Below are 26,679 nucleotides of genomic sequence, written 5' to 3'. Positions count from 1 at the left end.
CCCTAGGGTACAGAACTGTACTCACAAGATGGCATGCCCCTGCCAAGCCGACGTTGACCTTTGCATAGTCGAGCTCACAGGTAGCATGCTCAAGGGACAGTCAGCCTGAAGTGCAGACAGCAAAGGAGCTTCATTGCACCAAGCCTCCCACCAATTCTGGGGGGTTTACAGCCATTTCTTCCCACCTTTTAAAGAGATTTCTACAGTGCTGTGTGAACATGAGGGGAAGAAACTGGCCACAGAAGGGACTCAGCATCGCTGACCCTGTTTGTCTGCTTTTGTGCATGAACGCTCCAGACCTTCCCCCTCTTCTCCTTCACTTGGTCACCTTACGGGATCCCACTAGCAGTACAACAGACACACCGAAGAGAGAGCAAGTTGATGGTGCCCCTTCGAGGGCCTTCCAGCCACAATCCCCATCTGCTTCACTATGCTCCCTGCCTGTCAGTGCGGAGCTAGCAGGCAGGGCCCGCTCAAGCTACTCACATGTTGACAGGACTTTCAGCTGCAAGAGCAACGGCAGAATCCAAGTGGACCTTACACGCCCGGCCATGCACTTGGAGGAACTGAGCTGGGTCCTTTTTCTGGAAGAAGCACAAACAACAAGATGTATAAGGCTGGCATTTTACGGGATCTGGTCAGTTTGAGCAAGGCACCAAGTTATGCAGACACTGAATGGCTGAATCCAAAGCCATTGTAAGGGGTTTAAGCAATCATTAAAGCTACAAGTGAAATCCCTTCAGAGCAGAGAGTCTGACAGTACCATATGCAGGGGGGTGTTACATCCTGGGGATCTCAGGCAGCAGCAATTAAAGTGCTGAGCTACACTGAAAAGCACAATAGGAGCAGCCCCTGCTTACTTGAATCTGCTTCATGCACTTATCGGGGTCAAGCCTGATGCCTTTACTGACAAAAATTTTCACTGTTCTTAGCCCTGCAGAGCCAGTACAGCTGAGACGGAAGGAGCTGGATTCGATTCCTTCGTATGTGTCAACCAGTTTGCTTCCTACGCTGCAGGCAGTTGCACTTGAGCACATCCAAGAAAGGATGAGGGACTGCACAAGTGGTACAGCAGAGCTGGCTTGGCCTGCAGAACCTTTGTTACTGGCGCTGCTGTGCAACAAAAGAATCAAGGTTTGCTCACAGATCCCAGGTGAATTCTGTGATGCTGGCAGCTAGAAAAAAAAAATTTTACTTGTAAACTGAGCAGACTTGATATGGCTCAGAGCAGGACTGCATCTTAGAGAGGGACACACCACAGGGAAGCAGGCCAAAGAGCTGATCCAAGAGTCAAGCTGCAGATCAGGCACTCCTGCATGTGGAGTGTTTCCTGTAATCCTGCTCTGTTCTTCCAGAAAGGAAACTGAACCTGCAAGAATTCAGTTCTACATAATGCCTCACAAGAGCACAGCAGGCCAACAAACCATGATAACCACACAGCCTGCCAGTCAGCATCACAACTCTGCATCCCTCTCCTTGGAGCAGCCGAGCATGCTGCTCTGTGGTCACGGCACCTCTGGGACAGTTCTGCCTGCTGAAACAGAGGTTGCTCAGGAAGTCAGACATTGGTGTGGGATTCAATATGTATCAATTCACTTAGGCAGAGGGGGACTGCAGCTGTCAGGTGAGGGCTGAGCTCCCAAAGCAATAGGAGTGGCTGCCACAAGGCCTCGTTCCATTTCTCCTTTCTCAGCTTTGGAGGGAGGCACAATGAATGTTGCACCTGCCACAGCAGAGCACCAAGAGTGCAGGCCCACACTGTGCACAGGGAAAGCCGATACTTTCAGAGACCCTTTAATTTTTCCCTGCGAGACACTATAATGTGGTTTGTAGTCACCTGACCTACAGCAAAACCCCACAGCACAGAGGTGTCTCTAGCCCGAGGCAAACAGACTTGGCACTAACTGTCCAGGCCTAACTACCATTAAAGGCAAAAACTTAATGCAAGAGTAAAGTCACAGAAATGAAGAAGGGCCAAAGATCCCAGCAGTAGCAGACACACACCTTGGACGCTTCCTGTGTGTGCTTTGCAACTGAATAGCAATAGGTAAAGCTGCCTAAAGCCAGACATGGGAACAGAAAACAACGGGAGCAGTACCCAACCCGACACAAGGGCCACAGTCTGGGATGGCAGGGGCAGGGCTAGGACTGTGCAGGGGCACTCACTATTTTCTCATAGTATTCTCTCCGACGCTCGGCTCGTTTCTTATAATCGACCATCATCCCACGGAGCTTGCGCTCATGTTTCCGGGCTTCGTGCCACATCCTCCTGTCTGCAAGCTGTCAAAGGGAGAGAACACAGAACTGAGTGGAAGCAACAACCTCTCAGCATTCCCAGAGACTGGGGTGCACTCTAGGATGTGTGCACACAGCCGAGGAGAGAAACGCAGACTCCACTCTGCACACAGACACCAACAAGCTCAGTGACTGAGTGTTACGGGTTAAGTCAGGAACACACATTGTTGCAGAGAGCTACAGTGGATGCCACAGCCATCACCAACAGCTACAATCAAACACTCCCCCAAGCCTCAGCCCCAGGGGACCAATCACACAATGCAGATGTTAAGGGCTTGTCTACACGTACACCGGTGCAGCTGCGCTGCTGAAGCACTTAGTGAAGATACTACCTACACCGATGGGAGAGATTCTCCTGTCAGCGTAGCTACTCCATATCCCCAAGTGGTAGTAGCTACATTGACAGGAGAAGCCCACTCATCAACATACTTCTGCCTACACCAGAAGGTTGGTCAGTAGAACTTCGTCACTCAAGGGTGTGAATTTTCCACACTTCTGAGCAACATAATTATACCAACGCAAGTTTGTAGTGTAGACCAGGCCAAGTATTCTAGGGTAGAAAAGCATCACACTGCTCTCCTCATTCCAGGACCAGGAGGCTGTAAGAGATCATAATCAAAAGGAAAAATCGGCTACATGGCACCCACCCTGAGAGACTCCAAGCGCACAAAGTCTTAGGCAGAAGGGTACAGAGGAGAGCATCAGGCAAGGGCCATGAATAGGAGAGTCAGAGCATCCTGGACAAGTGGGCTGAACATAAGAACGGCCAGACTGGGTCAGACCAATGGTCCACCTAGCCCAGAATCCTGTCTTCTGAGAGTGGCTAATGCCAGCGTTTCAGAGGGAATGAACAGAACAGGCAATTATTGACTGACCCATCCCTTGTTGTCCAGTCCAAGCTTTTGGCAATAACTGCAGCAAGGGGTCTATTTGGTCTGTACTTGAGGAGGTAGAAACCAGCCTCTTGGCTTTGAGACTGGCCAGTCAGGTTACTGTAGTGAGGTTACTGCAGTCACAGATCACCAACCGGAGAGGAGGTGCGAGACAATGCATAGAGATTAGAGAGACGAGCATGAAATGAAAGGAGAAAAACATCTTAGCACAGGGATAGCTATTCCAAAGGAAGTACACCACAAGAGGGAGCGAGCGGGGCAGCAGGAACACCAACTCAGCCAGGATACCCCTCTGCTCACCCACATCACCATGGCATCTGAGCATGTCAGTCTTTCATGTACCTATACCCATGCCCCAGTGAGGCAGGGCAGGATTATTACCCCCATTTCACAGATGGGAACTGAGGCCCAGAGAGAATAAGTGACTTGCCCAGAACCGCACAGGATGTTTGTGATGGGGCAGGAATTGACCCCAAGGTTCCCACAGCCCAGGCTGGTGCTGTAGCTGCTGGGCCATCCTTCCTCTGAAGGCTGAGAGCAAGCCAGACAGGTGCTTGCATTGTGAGCATCCCAAAGACACCCTGCAGACGTGGGCTGCGCTTACATCAGGACAAGCCCCGAGAGCCCTGGGCTGGAGGCAAAGGACTGAAAAGCCCCATAAGCTCCCTTCCAGTCCACTTCACACCACACGTTCAGGCCTTTCCCCGCCCACAAATTCCCCCCGGAACAGTTACCCAGCCCTTCCGCAGAGACACTCTGAGCGCACAGCCGAATGAGGGTGGGTAGGGGTGGGGGGTTAATCACAAGACACACCTCAGAGAAGTCACAAGCTGAAGGAGGGCGATACTCACAGGACAGCAGCGTGGAGACCTGGGAGCAGCAGCCGCGTGCTCACTCAGCACAGCCCATGAGCCAAGGGAAGAGGAGCCTAAACAAAGAGAACACTGCAGGTCAGCGACCTGAGCAGGCACACCACAACAAAGAGGGGCTACAACAAAGAGAGCGAAGGCCAGAGGTCTCCGAGTGTGGGGGCATGGGGGTTCCTCCCTCAAGGGGACACATACTGTGTGCAGGAGCAGCTCTGTCCTCCACAAAGGTTCACTAGAATCACCTGACTGACCGCAGCACAGAACAGGAGGTGCGCTGCCCCCAACCTGGGGGGGGCCGCAGAAATGGGCTAGGAGTTCTTCCAACTCTTCAGGGAAAGGTCTCTGCTATGAGCCCCGGTCCACACATTCACACTCAATATCACAGCCAAGACATGAGGAGAGTCAGGCTAGCCAGGAGCTCCACTGGCAGAGCAGTCTTTGCTGCTGCTTCTACCCCAAGCTTATTCGGGAACCCCCCGAGAAGCCCAGCTCTGTGAGCTCCAAGTTTGCCATCTCTAGCCTGAGGGTTAAGGGCAGAAGGCTTTCCTCACTGTTAATGGACCTACTGAAGAAATATTCCCGATCCAAGAGAGGCAGCAGCTACATCATGTCTTGTTGATCTTCTCTTTGAAAAAGCTGACAAGCTCCTGCATGGAAAGGGCATAGGATGGGCAGAAGTTAAAGCTGAGTAGCTTTCACCTAGACAGCAGCAGCACCCATCTCATCCTACACCAGGGGGCAGCACTCAGGCACCAGCACCCCCATTCCCTGCCCCGCATGGTGGGAGAGCAGCACCTCAACACCAGCACCCCCCATTCCCTGCCCCACATGAGGAGGCAGCACCTACACACTGGCAACTCCCTCTACCCTGCCCCACAGCACTCAGGGAGACAGTGCCCAGATATCAGCACCCTGCATCCCCCACCACACTGGTGGGAGGGGGGCAGCAGGACCCATAGAGCTTAAGAGCAGAAGGGACCACCAGATGATCTAATCTGACCTCCTGTGTGTCACAGACCACCCACACCACAAAACCTAACAACTGAAATTAAACCTAAGCATTGCAGTCCACAGGAGACGAGACTATTATGTGTCACAGGTAGAGAACAGAAGGGACTAAGGGGCACCCACAATGGCAGGGAAATGATTCCGTGAGATACACCCAGATAATCCTGGCAAGTGACCAACACCCACATGCTGCAGAGGAAGATGAAAAAACCCCCAAAGTTCCTGCCACTCTGACCCGGGAGAAAATTCCTCCTCCACCCCACATATGGCAGCCAGTGAGACCCCAAGCCTGTGAGCAAGAACCAGCCAGCCAAGCACTTGAGAGTGTGCTCAGTGTCACCTCACCAAATAGCCCCTCTCCACCTAGAGCCATGCCTGAGGCATCAAAGGAAGGAGGCCAAAAAAAAAAAAAAAGCTCAGAATACTTTGAAGAAAACAAAATCCCTTTCTGACCGCAGCAGGCAGCTGGCTGAAGCCCGGATGCACAAACTTTTAGGAACATGACACACAAATCAGAAGAGTGCACCAGGGCTCTCTAAATATTACCTAGACCAGTGGTTCTCAACCTGCGGCCCAATCAGCACACAGCCGTGGCCTACGTGACACTCAGGGCCATACAGGTAGTATTGGATGTGGCTCACATAACACATTATGGGCTGCATATGTGGCCCATAATGGTAAATAGGTTGAGAATCACTGATCTAGACCAGCCCGACAGCTGTTTGTCTAACCTGCTCTTAAAAAATCTCCAATGATGGAGATTCCACAACATCCCTCAGCAATTTATTCCAGTGCTTAACCACACTGACAGGGAGTTTTTCCTAATGTCTTGCAGGAGTTCTCACAACACGTTTTTTGGTGGCCTCAGAGTGCATCCACCAACTCTTGCTGGTGGCTGCTTTGATCATTTTTTTGTAAAATGCTTAACTAACTTTAGGAAAAAACAAATAAATATGCACATTTCCCTGTCCAAATCATTGTAATTTATTTATGTAGGTGTTTTTTTTTTGTTTTTTTTTTTTTTTTACAGATTCAGTAGTAACTACACTTGTCTCTATTCTTTAGAGAGTAGAAACCCAGATAGGGTGCTTTGCACGTTCTTGTATTTTTGTTGTTGTTTCCTTTGCTTTTTGGGTTGTCGTGTTTTTTTTTTTTTTTTTTAGACTTACTACCTAGTAAGCCTGCTTGGTATGTTTGTTAATATCACTTTTTACAGCAGACTTGTTAGCTAGCTGGGAGACAGTGAAAAGTGACATTAACAAACATGCAAATATCATTTTTCACAGCAGACTTACTCAGCCCTGGCAAGCCAGGGGACAAATTAAGCCTTGGATGGGGAGATAGGTAGGGAGGCAATGGGGGCCAGGAGTGATGGGGTGGATGGGTGAGGGGCCAGAGACAACAGCGGGGGCCAGGGGTGATAAGGAGGGGATGAGCCCGAAGACCAGCGGCCAGGGGATGGAGCCCGCTGCTGTGCAGCCAAAGCCGAGAGCCCGAAGCCTCACGCTCAGAGCCAGTGGCCGGAGCCTGCCGCCTGCCACACCAGTGCTGAAGCTGGAAGCCTGAGCCCCACCGGCACTGGGAAGGCGGAGAACTCACACCGGCTGTCTGCTCATCCGGCGTTTGTGGCTCAAGAATGGAGTAAGCCCCCCCCTCCCCATCCCTGCCCAGGATGCTGTGGCCGCAAAAGCCCCTGGCAGCTACATGCAGCCATGGCGGTGGCATTTGAGAAACGCTGATCTAGAGCCCTGCGTGGATACAAAATTTAGATCTGTGAATACGGATATCCGTGGATACAAATAAGACCCGTGGAGCTGCAGGGCTCTACCAGGAACCTGCAGCAGTGACAGCAGCGGCTTGGGCTGCTACCCACAGGAGCCAGTGCCCAGTCCAGGCAGCTCCTCCATTGTGGCGGTACTGCCCCCGCCCCGCCACGGATCGCCCCATCCTCAGCCTGCCCCACACCAAGCGGGGGGGGAGTGGGGGACGTGCGCACGTATCCCGGTACCATTAGCCCCAGAGCCTGCCCGCCCCGCAAGGGGAGGGCGGGGGAACATGCCCGGCCCCCACCCCCACCCGGGGGAGGGGAACATGCCCAGCTCCCGCCACCCCGCACGCGGGAGATGGGGGGGGGGGGGAACATGCCCAGCTCCCGTCACCCCACCCAAGCTTCCTACCTGCGGCGCCATCAACCACTCACCTGCGAAGGGGCGCGGCAAATTGACCCGGAACCGGAAAAGGGAGAGACTCGCCCGTCGGCGGTTGGCTGGTGCCGATCACGTGGCTCAACCTCCTCAGCCAATGGCTGCCCTTTCCCCCCTGGGGCCCGCCCCGCGGAGTGGGGCCGGGCTGGGATAAACAGGCGGCGGGAGGAGGCGGGAAAAGAGAGGCGCTTGTTGGGCGCCTGCGCAGTCGCTCCAAGGGGCCTCGGGCGGGCGAGGTGTGGAGCGCTAGGCGGGAGGGCGCCCTGGGGGAAAGGAGGGAGCCGGAGCACGACGGCCCCCGGGGGGGGAGGCCTCCCTCCTGGCCGCCAGGCCCTCGGCGCGGCCCATTCGGGGCTGCGGGCCAGTGAGCTGTCCAGGTTGGAGAAAGGTAACTAGGGGAGCCCCCCCGGGGGCTCTGTCCTGGCTCCGGGGAGCGTCCCCCCCCCCCCGGGGGCTCTGTCCTGGCTCCGGGGAGCGTCCCCCCCCCCCCGGGGGCTCTGTCCTGGCTCCGGGGAGCGTCCCCCCCCCCCCGGGGGCTCTGTCCTGGCTCCGGGGTGCGGCCCCCCCCCCCCCGGGGGCTCTGTCCTGGCTCCGGGGAGCGTCCCCCCCCCCCCGGGGGCTCTGTCCTGGCTCCGGGGAGCGTCCCCCCCCCCCCCCGGGGGCTCTGTCCTGGCTCCGGGGAGCGTCCCCCCCCCCCGGGGGCTCTGTCCGGGCTCCGGGGAGCGTCCCCCCCCCCCCCGGGGCTCTGTCCTGGCTCCGGGGAGCGTCCCCCCCCCCCCGGGGGCTCTGTCCTGGCTCCGGGGAGCGTCCCCCCCCCCCCGGGGGCTCTGTCCTGGCTCCGGGGAGCGTCCCCCCCCCCCCCGGGGGCTCTGTCCTGGCTCCGGGGAGCGTCCCCCCCCCCCGGGGGCTCTGTCCTGGCTCCGGGGAGCGTCCCCCCCCCCCCGGGGCTCTGTCCTGGCTCCGGGGAGCGTCCCCCCCCCCCCGGGGGCTCTGTCCTGGCTCCGGGGAGCGTCCCCCCCCCCCCGGGGGCTCTGTCCTGGCTCCGGGGAGCGGCCCCCCCCCCCCGGGGGCTCTGTCCTGGCTCCGGGGAGCGTCCCCCCCCCCCCGGGGGCTCTGTCCTGGCTCCGGGGAGCGTCCCCCCCCTCGGGGCTCTGTCCTGGCTCCGGGGAGCGTCCCCCCCCCCCCGGGGGCTCTGTCCTGGCTCCGGGGAGCGTCCCCCCCCCCCCGGGGGCTCTGTCCTGGCTCCGGGGAGCGTCCCCCCCCCCCCCCCGGGGGCTCTGTCCTGGGTCCGGGGAGCGTCCCCCCCCCCCCCCCGGGGGCTCTGTCCTGGCTCCGGGGAGCGTCCCCCCCCCCCCCGGGGGCTCTGTCCTGGCTCCGGGGAGCGTCCCCCCCCCCCCCCGGGGGCTCTGTCCTGGCTCCGGGGAGCGTCCCCCCCCCCCGGGGGCTCTGTCCTGGCTCCGGGGAGCGTCCCCCCCCCCCCCCGGGGGCTCTGTCCTGGCTCCGGGGAGCGTCCCCCCCCCCCCGGGGGCTCTGTCCTGGCTCCGGGGAGCGTCCCCCCCCCCCCGGGGGCTCTGTCCTGGCTCCGGGGAGCGTCCCCCCCCCGGGGGGAGGGAGGGGGCTCTGTCCTGGCTCCAGCCCTGTTCAGCATATTCATAAACCACCTCAGGAAAGGGTGAGTGAGGTGGCAAAATTTGCAGATGCTACAAAACTAGTCCAGATAGCGAAGTCCCAGGCAGAGGGCGAAGAGCTACGTAAAGGGTCTCTCACAACTGGGTGACTGGGCAACAAAATGGCAGATGAAATTCAGTGTCGATCAAGGCAAAGTAAGGCACGTTGGAAAACAGTCCCAACGACGTCTATGGGGTCTAAATTGGCCGTTACCACTCTAGAACGAGGTCTCGGAGTCATTGCGGATGGTTCTCTGCAAACATCCGTTCAATGGGCAGGGGTGGTCGAAAAAGGGAACAGAATGCTGGGAATCATTAAGAAAGGGAGAGATAATAAGACAGAAAATATCGTATTGCCTGTATATAGATCTATGGTATGCCCATATCTTGAACACTGTGTGCAGGTGTGGTTGCCCTCAAAAAAGATGTATTGGAATTGGGAAAGGTTCAGAAAAGGTCAACAAAAATGATTAGGGATGTGGAACAGTTTCCATATGAGGAGAGATTAATAAGATTGGGATTCTTCAGCTTGGAAAAGAGACAACTAAGGGGGGATATGATAGAGATTGGTGTGGAGAAAGTAAATAAGGAAGTGTTATTTACTCCTAACACAAGAACTAGGGGTCACCAAATGAAATTAATAGGCAGCAAGTTTAAAACAAAAGGAAGTATTTCTTCACACAGCACACAGTCAACCTGGAGCTCTTTGCCAGAGGATCATAGAATCATAGAATCATAGAATATCAGGGTTGGAAGGGACCCCAGAAGGTCATCTAGTCCAACCCCCTGCTCAAAGCAGGACCAAGTCCCAGTTAAATCATCCTAGCCAGGGCTTTGTCAAGCCTGACCTTAAAAACCTCTAAGGAAGGAGATTCTACCACCTCCCTAGGTAACGCATTCCAGTGTTTCACCACCCTCTTAGTGAAAAAGTTTTTCCTAATATCCAATCTAAACCTCCCCCATTGCAACTTGAGACCATTACTCCTCGTTCTGTCATCTGCTACCATTGAGAACAGTCTAGAGCCATCCTCTTTGAAACCCCCTTTCAGGTAGTTGAAAGCAGCTATCAAATCCCCCCTCATTCTTCTCTTCTGCAGACTAAACAATCCCAGCTCCCTCAGCCTCTCCTCATAAGTCAGGATGTTGTGAAGGTCAAGACTATAACAGGGTTCAAAAAAGAACTAGATAAAAGAACTATTAGCCAGGATGGGCAGGGACGGTGTCCCTAGCCTCTGTTTGCCAGAAGCTGGGAATCAGCTATGCGGGATGGATCACTTGAGCTGTAGCTCACGAAAGCTAATGCTCAAATTTGTTAGTCTCTAAGGTGCCACAAGTACTCCTTTTCTTTTTGCGAATACAGACTAGCACGGGTGCTACTCTGAAACTTGATTACCTGTTCTGTTCATTCCCTCTGGGGTACCTGGCATTGGCTACTGTCAGAAAATTGGATATTGGGCTAGATGGACCTTTGGTCTGACCCAGTATGGGTGTTCTTATAAACTAATCAGGGATTGAAAAGTTCCTAAAATAGAATATCTCAAAAAGAGTCAGTCTGGTGCATGAGTGGCAGTATTTAGTGTGACAAATGTGGGAATTTTGGTAATATTTTTATAATACCTATGTGTGTCTCAGTTTCCTCTTGGGCTTTACATTACCTTGCATTGAGTGTAAAGAGAAGGGATGAGGTGTTAATTCAGCAGCCTGGTTGGAAACCAGAGTCAATAATAAAGTCTACAGGGGTGAGTGAAAGAGACAATGGAAACCCCAATGGCCAGGACATTTCTACCTAGCGAGTGTCTAACTAGCAAGAGGAAGGAGATTCCCCTCACCTCTCTGCAGGGAAGCCAAGCAAGGGCTCCGAGCAAGAGAACAAAGGGGAAAAGTGGTCAGTGGCCATGTTAAAAGCTGAACTCGTAGATACCTACAGCGCGCACACGCACGTGGAACCAAACACAAAGGGACAGAGACAGAGTCAAAATGGATCTTACAGCAGCTTGGTGGGGTAGAGACCTGATGATGGCCAGGCTGAACTCTGTCCCACCCTTTGCTTCTCTAAGGACTCGGATTCTGTAGGCCAGGTGACTAATAGATTACCTTCTTTTGAAAAGGCTGTCTGGTGTCATTGTAATGCTTACTGGGAGCACGGTGTCTTGAAGGGACACCGTACAAGCCTCCCACAAGAGTCTGGACTTGCAGCAGGGAACCACAGGGATCCCTGGTACCCAAAGACCAAGTTTCAGTTATGGAGTCCACAGGCCTACCCCTGTGGAAGTGTGTGGATGCTGGGGGCCCAACACTCTAAAAGGGTCACTCCAAGGGACTGATTACAGGTTAGGGCTTAGACCAGACCCTGTGGATCTGTGATGTAGGGCACTACATTGCTTTCTTCCAGTCCTTCATGCCACTACAGAGCCATTTCTAGTGCATTGAAGGCATTGGAATGTAAAGGGATGTTGACTTAGTCGTCTTCAACATCATTTGTTATGTGAAGATTTTTTTTCCTAGTCAGGAAAAGGATCATTTCCCAAGGCTGGTGTTTGTAAAATTGAGGTTCTGTTGTCCTTTGCAGGAAGTGGGGCTCTTCTAGATGTAAGCAGAGTCAGGATGAGCTCTACCCTGACATCTGGTAGAGAGTTGTCTTATTGGGATCCGGGAAGTGGGCGGGCGAAGCCCGTCCACTGCTAAAGGATCCCCCCCAGCCTAAAAGGGGGATCCACAGGACCTAGATACCCAAAAAATTCCAGGGGACAACTAATAAAATAACAGGGACAGGAGTGCGGTCAAAGGGTCAAAAGAAGGGAACCGGACGGGGACACCGAGCAGAGAACCCCGGACAGCGCCCACTGCTCCTCAAAGGCGTCAAGGGAGTCAGAGGATGCCGCCCAGAGGAACTCTGCCCGGATACGTGAACGGACCGAGGATCGGAAATAGGCCCTACAGTCACAGGAGACTCCATCGGCCAACCTCCTCACTCTGGTTTTGTAGATGGCTATTTTAGCTAGGGCCAGGAGGAGGTTGACCAGGAGATCTCGTGACTTTGTGGGGCCACGGATAGGGAGTGCATAAATGAGAAGGTGAGGGGAGAAGTGCAACCAAAAACATAATAAGATACTGGTGAGGAGCCGGAATAGGGGCTGCAGCCTGGCACACTCCAAGTAGACATTGCCAGGGTATCCCTCACACCGCAAAAGGGGCAGGTGTCTGGGATTGTGGTGAACCGCGCCAAGTACATGCCCGTGCTCACGGCTCCGTGAAGGAGCCGCCAACTGACATCCCCGGCGGGCTTTGGGACTAAGATGGAATATAGGCTGGCCCACCGGGGCTCTTCACCCTCCAAAGGTGGCAGGAGGTCCCGCCATTTTGTATCGGGGCGGGACACGAGGGTGTGGGCGTGAAGGGTGTGAAGCACGAGTGTGTAGAGATGTTTTCTTGGCGCGGTTTGAAAACAGACCGGCTGCATCTCGTGCAGCCGGCTTCTAGTGAAGGGATCGGTTGGGTCCACGGGGCAGGGGTCCAATTAAAAGGTCCGGCGGGCCTGGGGTAGTGGGTGGGCGGGGCGTGCCCTCGTGCAGGACCCGGTCGAGATAAACCCGAGCAGCGGGCGGCAAAGCGGCCTTCACCTCCTGAAGTATGCGTTGGGGAGTACAAGGTCTGGAAAGCCCCATGCGCTGAGCGAAGGTTAGGGGATCCAGCCAGTCTCCCCGGTCATAGTCCAGGAGGTCTCCGACTCTTGTGACCTCTGCCAGGACCAACCTCTGGCGCACCGAGCGGGACTCCGCCACCTGCAAACGGAGCTGGGGGTTGTGTAGCAGGGGCTCCGCGAGGAGATCTGCCCCCTCGGTGGCCGCCACGGACCTGCTCTCTGGTAGAGAGTTGTGGCAGGTTGTGGAAACGAACTTCAGGGGCTGATCTCATTTGCATAGGCACACCCACCCTGTCTAGATGGTGACTTTGGCTGCTGTAGGAGCCTCAGTTTCTCTTTTATTGGGACAGGAAAAATAAACTGTTGTCCTGATTATATGAATCAAGGACAGTGGAACTGTACTTGGCCTTTTGTTATGATGGAGGGACTCGCCATCACCTAAGCAGCACTCGCTAGGCAAGGGTCATGGGTTCCAAAACCCAATGAATTGAGAGGTTGGGAATAGGCATTGGCACTTTGTGGTATGGGTTCTTTTGAAGGTTCCTAAATACCAACTGCATCTTTTCTAATATGTAATAGCAGAGCTAATTTAGATTTCTTTAGGAGTCTGATTACAGATTGCAGAACTGAATTTGCTTTGGGTCAATGGTGCACCAGTACTGGGGCTCTCCTACTATGAGCTGAAATCACTGAGTACTATGTTTAAAAATAGTAGGGGGCGTGAAGATATATTGGTGAGTGGCTTGCAGGATGACTACTAGAGAGGAGCAGCTGGTGAACGGCTCACAGGATGGCTACCAGGGAGGAACAGCTGGCAGAGAGGAGTGCGGAGCGTGTAAGGTACCCTTTTGCTTCTTCATTGTTTCAGCACAGGTGATGGTGGGGTTAAAACTCTGTAGATGAATCCAGAGTTCAAAAGTTCACCAAGGACAGAGACTTTTGGGTTGCTGGACTTTTGGGACTTTGGATGACTTTTGGGTTGCTGGACTCAAGAACCAAAGGGAAAGGACACGGCCCAATTTGCTTGGGGTGTGTTTTTGCTCATGGTTTGTGTTATGAATCCTGTTGGTGCTGTTTCCCTAACATAATGCCACATTGTTTGTTTCTCTCTGTTATTAAAAGGCTTTTGTTACACTCAGACTCTGCTTGCAAGAGTGGAAGTATTGCCTCTTAGAGGCGTCGGGGGGGGGGGGGGGTATATTTATCCCAGGTCACTGGATGAGGGCTCAAGCCGGTTTTGCATTGCGTTATTGGAACAGAACCACTAGATACTGAACCCAGCCCTTTTTGCTGCCAACTCTGGGCAGAAGGGTTACATAGATATTTTGTTCAGTTGGATCCATTATGGTGCATATGCATCTCGCATGTGTGAGATTGGAATCTTTTGACCAGTAGTGTCCAGTGGGTCCATGCCTGGGCCCTGCATGTCCATGTGTCCCTCACACTAGGGCATACAGGACAGTCTCTACCACCTCAGCCTTCAGGATGCTTGTTTCACACAGTGATTCATTCAGCCCACAGAAAATATCTCCAGTTTCCCGTGGGACACAATACCCGATACTGGGTACGATCGTCTAGCCTGTTTATACCCCAGGAGGGTTCACAAAATGCCTGGTAGTAGCAGCAGAAATACCGTGCTGGAAGGGACCACAGTACAGATCCTGACAGACGCCACCCGTGCAATGTATAATATCAACAGGCGGGGGGGCTCTGTGAGGAGGGAATCCAACTGTGGAAACAGAGCCACCTGCACAGGAAAACTTCCATGGCCCTTCACCAACCAGGAGCAAATAACAATCTGGTGGATTTCCTCCATGACAGTACTCAACCAGCTACCAATGGTCTCTGTTCCCCTCTATGGAACACAGGCTTGAGGTTTCCCTGTGGTAGACTTGTTTGCCACTAACAAGAACAGCAAATGCCCTCTCTTCTGTTCCAGAGCTGGTATCAGCCCAGGCTCCCTCCAGAACGCTTCCCCCATATCCTGGTCTCAGGGCCTCCTTTATCCCTTTCCTCCCATTCCTCTGTTATCCAGGGTCATAAAGATCAAGCAGGATGTGACCACAGTAATACTTGTAGCATCAGTGATGCCTCACAAACCTACTGCACTGTCTGCAAGGCTCCAGTATTCCAGATCTATTCTCTCAGAGAAGAGGAAAATTCTCCTTCCAAACCCAATCTCTTTATATCTCGTGGCTTGAAAATGGACTGGCTGTGCACTACAGCCAGGGACTGCTTTAAAGAAGACCAAGAAATCCTTATAGAGAGGAGGAAGCACACAATCAGTCTATGGATCAGAGTAGTGAGAGATTTTCTATCTGGGCTTCCTTCACATTACAATGTCAGCCCATGAGATGCCAAGATTTTGGACTACATCCTTCACCTCAAGCTATTGAACCTCACCATTAGCCATGCTCCAGTGCAAGACTGTGTGGTATTCTCCTGTCTGGCTGTTTCAAACATTCTAAAAGGACTGGTCCACACCTAACCCTGGTCCATGAGCCCCTCTTTCCTAGACCCTTAATGTAGTAAACTGGAGCCTGGTAGGAACTTCCTTTGACCCTTATCCAGGTACCATCTTCACCATCTCACTCTCCAAACTTCAATAGCTCAGACATAGGTGAGGTTTTACATAGGAGTGAGCGGGTGAGATTCTGTGGCCTGTGTTGTGCAGGAGGTCAGACTAGATGATCAGAATGGTCCCTTCTGACCTTAGTATCTATGAATCCAAACAGCCTTCCTGGTGGCTGTCACCCCAGCTAGGGGGCTTTGCGAGAGCCAAGCACTAATAGCAGCTCCATTATACTGTCTTCCACAGGGAGAAGATGGGGCTGAGGCCCCACCCTAAGCACCTCATCGAGGTGGTGTCTGATTTTTTTTCATTTAAACCAAACCATCAACCCCACCGTTTTCTTCCCCAAGCTGCACTTGAACCTGGGAGAATCCAAGCTCCTCATTTCAAGTAATCAAGGAGGGCTCTAGGCAGCATGGAGCCATTCAGGAAATCACCTAATTTATTTTGTTGGCATTGGGGAAGGTCAGGCCATCTCTTCTCAGGGCTGGATTAACACATAGACAAAGTAGGCATGTACCTGGGACCCAGGCAGGTAGGGGCTGTGAGGGGTGTGGAGGGGAAGGCCCAACAAACAGCTGTACAGGATGCTGCCTGTGGCTGGTCTGGCTTTGCTGTGGATCCATTGGGACCAGCTGCTCATCCTGCTGCAGCTTGGGGTGAGGCTCACCATGACAGAGGGGTGGCTGGGTCAAACTTGAGGTGAGTGGCATTGTGACCTGGCCAACGGGGTTGTAGCACCCCCCCGGTTTGGCCAGGCTATGCCTCCATCATGGTGAGCAGTGAGATGAACAGCCGGGCCCAGCAGAGCCACAGCGAGGCAAGTTTGGCTGCAGAGAGTGTCCTGTACGGCTGTTGGTGTTCATATTAGAAAGCAGGGGCCCAGATGTGCGCATTTGTCTAGGGCCCAGCAGTGGGTTATTTTGGCCATCTCTTCTCAGAGCTCACTCCATTGGTTACAATCTGTAACCAGCTAGCAGATGTGCCCCTGGCCTCAGGCAGCAGGGCCCTCTCAACTAGAGCTCAGGCAACCTCCTCAGAAGTATTCCTCTCGGAGATCTCCAGGGCAGCCGGATGGAGTGCAGTCCACACCTTCACCACGCATTACAGCAGGGGTTTGATTACTAGTTATGATGCCAGATTTGGGAGAACAGCTCTAGCGAGAGCCGACTAAATAAGGATTGCAGGACTCCTCACACCCTCCTCTGGTTAGTCTGAGAGCTACTAGCTAGTCACTGGAGTGGGCGCCACATGGACAATGACTCCAATATAGAGCAAGTACTTACCGTACAGTAACTGTGATGCTAGGTGCTTTGTCAGTGGGAAGCCCACAACTCGCTCTTCTCTGCCTGAGCTAGGCTTGATATCCAAAAGGTTTCCTCCTGGTAGGAAGCATCCAGATACCCAGGGATCATGGAGTGGCCCTAGAGACTTCTGGAAGGAGCCAGAGCCAGAGGATGGACTGCTCCAGCAGGCAGAGCGTTAGCCACTACTGAGACCTACCAGCCACTTGGTGAAAGGGCACCCCTGTGCTACATCTCACTGCCACAGCTGGAAAGGGAAGTGAGAGGCGGGCAGAGCCACTCTGCCCATGGGTGGAGGGTAGGAGCGCATGCTGGGGGCCAGTGCTGCCCCAGTAGATGCTGGTCAAAGCTGAGATGACAGCTTGAGAGGCCATGGGGCCCCCAGATGGCACCTGAGCAGTGAGGCAGCAGCCAGGTTGAAAAGTGGGGGTGGTCACAGACTCCCTGCAGGCATGTCCCAGAGGGTAGCTGTGGGCACGGGTTTCCCCAGGACAGGGGGAGCAGGCCCTCTAATGGCTCTGACTGGGGAAAGCCACCTAGAATTCACTTTGGGCTAACAGTACGAGACTTAGCTACTATCGAGCAGAATGTTGTACCCAGTTGGCAATGATGCAACTTTTAGCAGCCTGCAGGGAAGTGCTCTAGTAGGACCAGCAGCAGCACAAATCTCTATATGTGAGCTAGCTGCTACGGGGGCACAGACCAGTTTTAGCCCGGGCTACAATAGGGTTTCTGGGCACTTCACCTGCTGACTTAGCACCTGGTGCTGCCAGCTTCTCAGCATTCACAGGCTGAGTGGTGTCAGGCCTCATTGCTCTGTGTGGGGCACTCTGCCCTCCGTGTCAGTATTGTACTACTGCTGCTTGGGTGGAGGACATGTGAGATAAGTAATATTAATGCCCAGAGCCTGGGTAATTCTGTTCGGTCTCCCTATATCTCCCCACCCCGCAGTTAAATAACGTCCTGCCCTCAGTTGCGACATGCTGTTGCTATGAGATGTCTGCTGCGTTGCACCCTAGAGCTGGGTGCACTGTAGTGATAGCAATGTCCCCCCCCCGTCTAGAGGTGATATATGGGCTCATAAATTGGTTCAGGGTGAGTCAGTAGAGAAGTATTTGTATTGTTTTTTATTACCATCCGTCACCACGCACCTGGGTGGTGGGTGAGCGGCATCACCCTCATTTTACAACTTGGGAAACAGACACAGAGAGGTGAGTGACCTACCCAGGGCCACAGAGTGAGTCAGTGGTGGAGCTGGGGACAGACGCCATGTGTCCTGGCTCCCAGTGGCTCTGTTCCAGCTGGCATCTCAGCACTGCCAGGTGTGAGGCTGTGCTCTAGTCCCACCCTCCTCAGGTCAGCAGGTGCAGGGACTGCTGCGGAGGGGGCATCCAGCCTGCACAAGGCATGGCCTTCAGGAAGATCTTTGAACTGTCCCCTTATCAATAGCAAAGCCAAGGGCCCAGCTGTCCTCACTCTGGCCAGGGGAGCCTGGCCATTGGCTACAACAGGAGCAGGAGCAGACCTTTAACTTTCTTCAGCCCTGACCAGCCAGGATTTGGGGGCCAGACAGTGACTATGTACCCCCCCACACACATTTGTTTGCCCCACCCCGCCTTTGCCCTGAGGTGGCCTCATTTATGGCAGGGAAGTGCTGCCTACAACTAACCCCTATAAATATAGTGCAAAGCGTGAACCCCTGCAGCAGCCTATGCAGTCAAACCCTGGGCACGGTGCCCCGCAGAGCCCCTCTGGCCAGGCCCTGCCCCAGCAAGCCAGCACCTCAGCCCCTGGAGGGAGTTCAGCAAGGGGAACTGCAGAGTGAATATGCTGAGAGTGAGGAGGCTGCTAGGAGGTGGAATCAGACAGGCTGGGATGTGGAACTCCCCCAGTTGCAGGGGGAACATTTCCAGGCAGCCACACTCCTCAGGGCCCACCCTCTTAGGGGAGGGCAGTGCTGTCATTCTCTCTCCGTGCCCCTTGGTCTCGGCTGGTCTTCTGGAGGTGGGCCCTGCAGTGACAAGCAGTCTCCTCTGTGCTCGCTGCCGGGAGGCCCAGGAAGCTCCGCCAACAAGCCAAGTGGCCCAGTCCTTCCATCTCCAGGCCCTGCCCGGCTAGAGCAAGGGGCTCCCTGCCAGGGCAGGTCTGAAATGAGGCTCGACTGCTCCTCACACGTCTCCCAAGCTCATGCCCAGCTATGCCCGCTCATAGGCCTCCTTGTACTGACTGGGGAACATGTTACTTCCAACCAGACTGGCCGTACCCTCAATGTCCCCCGCAGAGTTGTCCCCAGGTGCCAGGAACGGGGCAGGGCTGCTCTGCACGGGGCTGTACGCATCCAACAGGAACTCTGGGCTAAGGCAACCTGGCAGCTCCATGGGAGAGCAGGCGACGGGCAGCATGTCTCTCTGGTTCAGGCAGCTGTAGGGGGTGTAGTCCTGGCCCAGGCAGAAATCAAAGGGCTCAGGCACTGTGATGTGCTCCAGGCTGGGGTGGAGGGCAAAGCCTTCCTCTGCAATCAGAACAGGAATGGCTCAATCAGCTAGCGAGCCCTGCTCCCCTAGGAATGCAGCATGGTGCCCAGGCTGCCTTGGGGATGACAGGGAAGAGCGACGGGAGGCCAGGTTGCCATGCAGAGGGTGGGCAGTGGGGGTGTGGCCAGACAGGCCCCCCAAGGGGAACAGCCTGCACCTTGCTAGCATGTCCAGCCACCAGTCTGGGCTGCAGCGAGTCAATACCCGGAGTTGGTCCAAGGCAGGGACGTGATGTGTGTGACACTCTATATCTTGGGGGAGTATCCTGTAACCCTCATATTCATCATTTGTATATAACTGCCATAGTTCATATAAAACAGGTATTGTGAGGTATCATGGGAAAGGTTATGACCTGCTGAAACCCATTGTTCCATCTAACTGTGTGTATCATTAATGCATATAAAATTTATAAGAATTGTCTTGTATGGTTTTCACTAAAATATGCTGCGGGTTTGGGAAGCATCCAGATACTAGCTCTCCAGAGACAATGACAAAGGACGTAACCAACACCCAAGGGGTTCTGAACAGACATTACCAGACATTACCATTACCAGCCATTGTCCAGTAAGGGAGCTACAATGCAATGACTCACTTGCACAAGGCCACACTAGGGGAATTGCTCAACCTTGCCTGGTGACTCGGCAGTGCCCACCAGCCATGCAGTCATCACTTGTGTCCTCCAAGCACATGGATTAACGGCATAAAACAGAACACAGTGGTACCATGCTTGGTCTTTCTCCTCCCCCTACCTATGCTGCAAGCAACAGGGACTCTCAGAAGACTGAAGACTCCAAAAGAGGAGACTGGCCCAAGCTTCAAAGGTGAAATCTGTGTACTATGAACTGCAATATCCAGTGGGGTGAGAAAAACTGCTTAATCTAGATGTTGCCCAGACTAATAGGGTTGAGAGTTTAGACTGTGTTTACACATTTTATTTTATTTCGGTAACTGACTTTTTGCCTATCTTTTGTAGTCAAACTTGTTTTACTCTTTATCTTTACCAGTGTATTTGCCTGAAGTGTTTGGTAAATCTGCTCAGATTTAGAGAGGCTGGTGTATATCCACTTTCCATTGATGAAGAGTGGAACTAATTAATATACTTGCATTCCTCAAGAAAGCATCTTGAGCAGTGCAAGATGGTATAGTCCCAAGGTACTCCTCTGGGAGCTGGGGGGATTGGGCTGCTGACTTTCTCTGTGTGATTCATGAGTGGCTCTGGGAGCATTCATGCACTGGAGCTGGGTGTCGGGGCTCCACATGCAGTTGTGCTGAGTGATCACAGTGCCTGGAGGGGTTTGCTGCTGGTCGCTAGCAAAGCATTGTGAGAGACAACCCAGGCTGGAGAGAGTTAGGGGGCACAACAGTCCCACAGTCCCAGCCTGCACGCTGGGGATCCCGTCACAGTGGGGAGTGACCCCAGCGATGGGAGTGTAGTCACTAGAGGGCTCCTGGGGACGTACCTGGCCAGCTGGGTTGCAGTGCTGCAGGCCTGGGGAGGCAGAGGGCAATGCCTTGGGGGCTCCAGCAGAGGGGGCCCAGATCAGGACACCTTTGGGCTAATTCTCAGGAGGCCAGAGCACCCCAGCTCACATTGGCTCTACTGGGAGCTGAGGCCCTGACATCATTGCCACCTATGAAAAGGGGCTCCACAGAACCCCACTGCCCCCAAGTGTGGGAATCATTGCACCCCAGGTCCTCACATGGGGGATCAGTGTGACCCCTCAGGCTCCCCCCATCTTCCCCCATGTGGAGGAGGTCATTATGCCAACCCCAGATGCCCCAACCTGCCCCTCCATGTGAAGGGAGTCACTATGACCCCTGGATGCCCCCACCTTCCTCCTGCCCAGTGTGGAGAGGGTCATAGCACCCCTGGGCCCCATCTGCTCCTCTCCCATGTGTAGGAAGGGAACACTGCACCCCCCTAGACAAATACACCATATGGGGGGTCCCTGCACAGCGGCACCAGCCAGCCACGTGCCCATCCACATCCTGACACAAGACAACTGACCTGCTGTCTGGGGCATGATGAAATGGTCCATGTAACCTGGCTTCTTCTTCCTCTTCTTGGCTTCAATCCCATGAGGGTCTAAGGGACAAGAAGAGAAGGCACTTCACAGTGCCCTAGCACGGGCACAACCTAGCCCCACAATGGGCACCCAAAGGAGCCAAAAGCCGCCTATGTCTGCGACAGCAAGCCTGATGGGAGCAGCTCCTGCAGGATTCCCCCGTCCCCTCAGACAGCAGGTGCCTGAAGGCTGCACTCCATCGACCCCGTCACTCTGAGCAGGGGATGTGGGGGATTGGCCGTCAAGATGAGCGGTGTGTATGTGCGGGGGGGATCAGGCCATGATGCTGAGCGGTGTGGATGGGGAGGGATCAGGCTGTCATGCTGAGCGGTGTGGACTGGGTGGGGGACCAGGCAGTCATGCTGAGTGGTGTGGTTGCGGGGGGGGGAAATCATGCCGTCATGCTCACTGGTGTGGATGGGGTGGAGGAATCAAACAGTCATGCTGAGCAATGTAGATTGGCAGGATCAGGCCGCCATGCTGAGCAGTGTGGATTAGGGGAGATGAGGCCATCATGCTCTCCAGTGTGGACTGGGGTGGGACCAGGCTGTCATGCTGAGCAGTGTGGTTGTGCAAGGGGGGGGGGGGGGAAGAAGAGGAAAAAAATCAGGCTGTCATGCTGAGCGTGTGGGTGCGGGGGGAGGCAGATCAGGCCATCACGCTCACCAGTGGATGGGGGAGAGGGATCAGACTATCATGCTGAGTGGTGTGTGTGTGTGTGGGGGGGAAATCGGGCCATCACGCTCTCCAGTGTGGATTGCCGGCGGTGGGGAGGAATGCAGGATCAGGCCGTCATGCTTAGCAGTGTGGATGGGGTGTGGGATCAGGCTGCCATGCTGAGCAGGGTGGATGGTGGGAAGGATCAGATCATCACACTGAGCGGTGTGGATGGGGAGGGAGGGGATCAGGCCCTCATGCTGAGCAGTGTGGATGGGGGTGGGGATCAGGTCGTCACTCTGAGTGGTGTGGATGTGGGGGGGAGCAGGCTGTCATGCTGAGCAGTGTGGATGGGGAGGGATCAGCCACCCCCATTTGATGTGAGGGCATGTGGGGGATCAAGACTTCATACTGAGTGGGGGTGGGGGCAGCAGCGACCCTCACTGATCTGCTCAGTGTGTGGCAGGCAATAACACTCTCTACCTTTTCAAGTTTCAAAGTAGTAGCCATGTTAGTCTGTATCCGCAAAAAGAAAAGGAGTATGTGTGGCACCTTAGAGCCTAACAAATTTATTTGAGCATAAGCTTTCGTGAGCTACAGCTCACTTCATCGGATGCATGCAGTGGAAAATACAGTGAGGAGATTTATATACACAGAGAACATGAAACAATGGGTGTTACCATACACAGTGTAACGAGAGTGATCACTTAAGGTGAGCTATTACCAGCGGGGGGGGGGGGGGGGGACCTTTTGTAGTGATAATCAAGGTGGACCATGTCCAGCAGTTGACAAGAATGTGTGAGGAACAGTATGGGGGGGGGGGAAATAAACGTGGGGAAATAGTTTTACTTTGTGTAATGACACATCCACTCCCAGTCTTTATTCAAGCCTAATTTAATGATGTCCAGTTTGCAAAATAAAGACTGGGAGTGGATGTGTCATTACACAAAGTAAAACTATTTCCCCACGTTTATTCCCCCCCCCCCATACTGTTCCTCACACATTCTTGTCAACTGCTGGACATGGTCCACCTTGATTATCACTACAAAAGGTCCCCCCCCCCCCCCCCGCTGGTAATAGCTCACCTTAAGTGATCACTCTCGTTACACTGTGTATGGTAACACCCATTGTTTCATGTTCTCTGTGTATATAAATCTCCTCACTGTATTTTCCACTGCATGTATCCGATGAAGTGAGCAGTAGCGCAGGAAAGCTTATGCTCAAATAAATTTGTTAGTCTCTAAGGTGCCACACATACTCCTGTTCTTTTTACCTTTTCAAGTGCTCCGCCAAGGAATCAGATCTCCGGTACTGTTCTGCAGATGGGAGCACACCGAGGGGAGTGACTCCCCAGCCGGCCAGAGGCAGAGCTGGGAACCTAGGCCCTCATCCCATCCCACCGGTAACTCCAGCGCCCAGGCTGGAGTCATCAGTCATCCCTGGCATGGGCAGAGCCGGCCCAGGAGCCAAGAGCTTCTTGCAAGGGCCATGGCCCAGGCCAGCCTGATCCCCACAGCCCCCCAGCCTGCCCTGGTGTGAGGCCCACACACTCACCTGACGCTGAGAGCTCCTCCAGGACATCGGGCATCCCCCGCTTCCTCTTCACGTGCACCCCATACACGTCTGCAGAGATTGAGGCAGAGGAGGGTGTGGCCTGAACCACGGGAAACTGACACAGATCTCTGCCCACAGGCTCCCAAAACCTGCCTGACACCAGCTGGGCACGTGCCCTACTCCACCCTGTGGGGCTGTGACCAGCAGGGGCTGCTCTGGGCCCCTGACTCCCCTTTTCCTGAGGGGCTGTGACCAGCGGGGGCTGCTCTGGGACCCCCAACCCCTCTTTTTCTGAGGGGCTGTGTGCAGTGGGGCCTGCTCTGGGCCCCCCTGACCCCCCTTTCCCTTGGGAGCTGTGACCAGCGGGGGCTGCTCTGGGCTTCCCTGTCCTTCCTTTCCCTGAGGGGCTGTGACCAGTGGGGGCTGCTCTATGCCCGCTTGACCCCCCTTTCCCACCCCCGATGTGACTGTTCATTGGGGCTGCTCTGAGCCCCCTTTCCCTGAGGGGTTGTGTGCGGCAGGGGCTGCTCTGGGCCCCCTGCCGTGCCCTTTTCTCCCCGATGTGGCTGTGTCCATTGGGGCTACTCTAGGCCCCCCTTTCCCTGAGGGGCTGCATGCAGCAGGGGTTGCTCTGGGCTCCCTGACCTGCCCTTTCCCCCATGCGATGTGGCTGTGTCCATTGGGGCTGCTCTGCCCTCCCCCAACCCTCTCTAGAGGGCTATAATCAGCGATGGCTCTCTGGACATCGCGACCCCTCCTTTCCCTGAGGGGCTGCATGCGGCAGGGGCTACTCTGGGCCCCATGAGCCCCCCTTCCCCCAAGGGGCTGTGACTAGTGGCGATTGCTCTGGCCCCTGTTCTCCCCCTCCCCTGCAATGGGGCTGTGACTGATGGTGGTTGCTCTGGACTCCCATGCCCCCCCCCCCACAAGGCTGTGATTGGTGTTGGCTGCTCTGGTCCCCTCCAAAGAGCTGCAAGCAGCGGAAGCTGCTTTGGGGTCCCATGACCCCTTTTCCCCACCAACAGAGCTGTAATTGGCAGGGGCTGTGCTGGGCCCCTCTGACCCTCCCTACCCCCAAAGGACTGACCAGTCCTCCCCCTCGCCCTCAGGAGCTGTGACTGGCAGGGGTGTCACTGGGCCCCCTGACCCCTCTACCCATGAGGGGCTGTGTCTGGCGGGGACTGCTCTGGGCTCCCCTGATGCCCCTTCCCCTGAGGGGCTGCTCTGGGCCCTCCCCTGACCTCCCCTTTCCCCAAAGGGCTGTGAAGGGCATTATGGGGTGGCAGTTACCATGGTCCTTGGGCAGGTAGGTGAAGAGGAAGGGTTCGCTGCAGACACTGTCTGTCAGGCGCTGCAGATACACCTCCACCTCCACTGGCTCCAGGATGTCCAGGTGCTGGTACGGGGGTGTCTTGAAGACGATGGCTATCTGCCGGTGCACGTCGGCCTGCGAGAAGTCCGCCTTGCTCTCCCATGCATCCCTCCGGAAGACCACAGCAATGTCCTCTGCAGGGGACGCAGGATGAGGGCTGGGGAGTTGACTGGCAGGCAAGGGGGTGCCCCAGGAGACTGGGTTGGGTGGGAGGAGCTGGGGACAGAGCCCCGAAGGGCAGATTGGGGCCCAGATCCAGCTGCAAGGGGAGGAGACTCCAGGCCCACACAGTATGGTAGCACAGAGAATTCCCTGCCTACTTGTCTGGCTGCTGGGTCTCACATACTTGCTCAAGGTCACGCTAACCTCCAGGTTTGGAGCAGGGCAGGAATCCTCCCCCCAGGTGAGACTGACAGGACCTTGGGGCATTTCGCCTTTCCCGGCTGACAGGTATAGATCTGCTGGCCATGTCTCATCTCATCAACTCTCTGCCGTGGCAGGGGCCTGGGCCCTGGGGGCACCTGGGTCTAGCCAGTCCTCTGCCCATGGCTGTCAGCAGCACAATGTCCGAGGACTGAAACCCTCTGGTGTAACTATGTCTTTGGGCTCCACACAGGGCAGTTCCATGCAATGCAATGGCCTGTGCGATGTGGGGGTCAGACTGGCTAATCTAATGGGTCCTCCTGGCCTTGAGCTCTACAAACGTCTGAGTAAGCATGTGCCCCCCAAAGGCCCCACACCATCACCTCCTCTCGCCTCTTGATCTAGCACCGCTTCAGAACCAGCCCATTTGCCCCCCCCACCCCTTCTACCAGAGCTCCATGCCTCCTTCCACCCCCCATTCTAGCAGACCCTCTCCCACTGCCCCAGTCTGCTAACCCCTTTCCCCTACGTTACCTTTCTGGACTTTGTCGCAGAGCAGGTAGAGCTCCTCCCCGCCCGTGCAGGGCCCGTACTCCTTGTTCATCCGGCAGATCCTCAGCTCGGATGTGTTTGTGGATTCTGCACATGCCAAGACTCAGTTCAGCCACCGCACAGATCTCCCCGCCCTGCTCCGTCCTTCCCCAGCCACATGGGTCCAGCTGGTATCAGGGAGCCACCCCGTCCTACCCGCCACCATGCAGGGCTGGCTGGCTGGCATGAGGGACCCTCCCATCCCTCCCCTGCCACACAGGGCTGGCCAGGCATGGGGGATCCCCCCTCTAGTCCTGCCCCAAAATGCAGGGCTGGCTGGCAGGAATGGGGCATTCCACCTCCATCCCTGCCCTACCATGCAAGGCTGGCCAGCAGGCACGGGGGACTCGCAGCCTCTGAAAAGGCCAATGGGGCTGTGCTGACACTTTCAAAAATTCATTCTGGTTATTTGCCTGACCTGGGTGGTATCGGCTCTGGGGCCAGGTGGGGATGCCCTTTGCCAGGGAACAGACATGGTGCTGCTGCCAGGCAAGCACTAGGTTATGCCAGTCACAAATCTGCAGCCATCTCAGACTTCACATGGTCACTGTGTTGCACCCCACAGTCACCCAGAACCACACGGTGCTGGCAGCCTGCTCCGAATGCCCACAAGAGCCTCCATCAGCCATTGGCAGTGCAGGGCCCATGACACACAGGAAGTGGGCTACCAATCCTCCAAGCAGAATGCACTAATGCACACAAGTGGATAGGCTGGCAGCTGCCCACAAATTGGCCTGTAAGCCACTCCCGTCTCCTTGTTCAGATCCCCCCAGGAGCCCCCGTCTGCCATGGGGACAGGAGATGGCCAGGGCCACTGGGAACAGATCCTATACACCGTGTAAAATGTGGCGCTAACAATCACTCCCAGCCCCTCCACATGTCCCATCCCTAGTGTGAGCTCTCAAGTGCAGACACCATCTCTTCCTACTGGTCCATATAGGACCAAGCATGACACCACTGCAGTACCAGCCAGGCCCCAAACTGCCCATCCGGCACAGGGCTGCCCAGTCCCTGCATGGCACCGCTGCAATACCACCCCTACCCCCAAACGGCCCATCCGGCACAGGGCTGCCCAGTCCCTGCAAGG

At 55.2% G+C, this 26,679-nt stretch overlaps 2 protein-coding genes and 1 long non-coding RNA gene across 12 annotated transcripts in view; 1 reads left to right on the top strand and 2 right to left on the bottom strand.

Moving 5' to 3' along the window:
- Positions 1–7,322, bottom strand: part of LOC119847023 (CLK4 associating serine/arginine rich protein) — a 40,275-nt gene extending 32,953 nt beyond the window's left edge. For 2 of the 6 annotated variants that reach the window (XR_005290051.2, XM_038381379.2), the window contains exons 1-5: positions 7,266–7,322; positions 4,624–4,704; positions 4,040–4,116; positions 2,167–2,280; positions 487–584 (exon numbers count right to left, since the gene is read on the bottom strand). Coding sequence is in view for 5 of the 6 variants with exons in the window: in XM_038381379.2 (XP_038237307.1) it covers positions 487–584; positions 2,167–2,265 (197 nt within the window). In the remaining variant the exon portion in view is untranslated. Of the gene's footprint in view, positions 1–486; positions 585–2,166; positions 2,281–4,039; positions 4,117–4,522; positions 4,576–4,623; positions 4,705–7,242 lie in introns of those variants that run through there. The other 4 variants (XM_038381378.2, XM_038381377.2, XM_043501136.1 and 1 more) reach the window with 4 other exon arrangements.
- A 159-nt stretch (positions 7,323–7,481) lies between these two features.
- Positions 7,482–26,679, top strand: part of LOC119847122 — a 27,017-nt gene continuing 7,819 nt past the window's right edge. Inside the window, exon 1 of the long non-coding RNA XR_005290065.2 lies at positions 7,482–7,657. This is a non-coding gene — a long non-coding RNA (uncharacterized LOC119847122). The remainder of the gene's footprint in view (positions 7,658–26,679) is intronic.
- The window catches only part of RELB (RELB proto-oncogene, NF-kB subunit), a 27,218-nt gene continuing 18,106 nt past the window's right edge, over positions 17,568–26,679 (bottom strand). For 4 of the 5 annotated variants that reach the window (XM_038381575.2, XM_043501712.1, XM_043501710.1 and 1 more), the window contains exons 8-12: positions 25,536–25,640; positions 24,557–24,772; positions 23,267–23,335; positions 20,998–21,075; positions 17,568–18,967 (exon numbers count right to left, since the gene is read on the bottom strand). In XM_038381575.2, coding sequence (XP_038237503.1) covers positions 18,651–18,967; positions 20,998–21,075; positions 23,267–23,335; positions 24,557–24,772; positions 25,536–25,640 — 785 coding nt within the window. In that variant the 3' untranslated portion in view covers positions 17,568–18,650. Of the gene's footprint in view, positions 18,971–20,997; positions 21,076–23,266; positions 23,336–24,556; positions 24,773–25,535; positions 25,641–26,679 lie in introns of all 5 variants that reach the window. The other variant, XM_043501711.1, reaches the window with a different exon arrangement.

Source organism: Dermochelys coriacea, chromosome 23, assembly GCF_009764565.3.
Source record: "Dermochelys coriacea isolate rDerCor1 chromosome 23, rDerCor1.pri.v4, whole genome shotgun sequence".
Lineage (NCBI taxonomy): Eukaryota > Metazoa > Chordata > Testudines > Dermochelyidae > Dermochelys > Dermochelys coriacea.
Note: the sequence above shows the minus strand (reverse complement) of the source record. Positions and strands in the feature narration are given on the sequence as shown.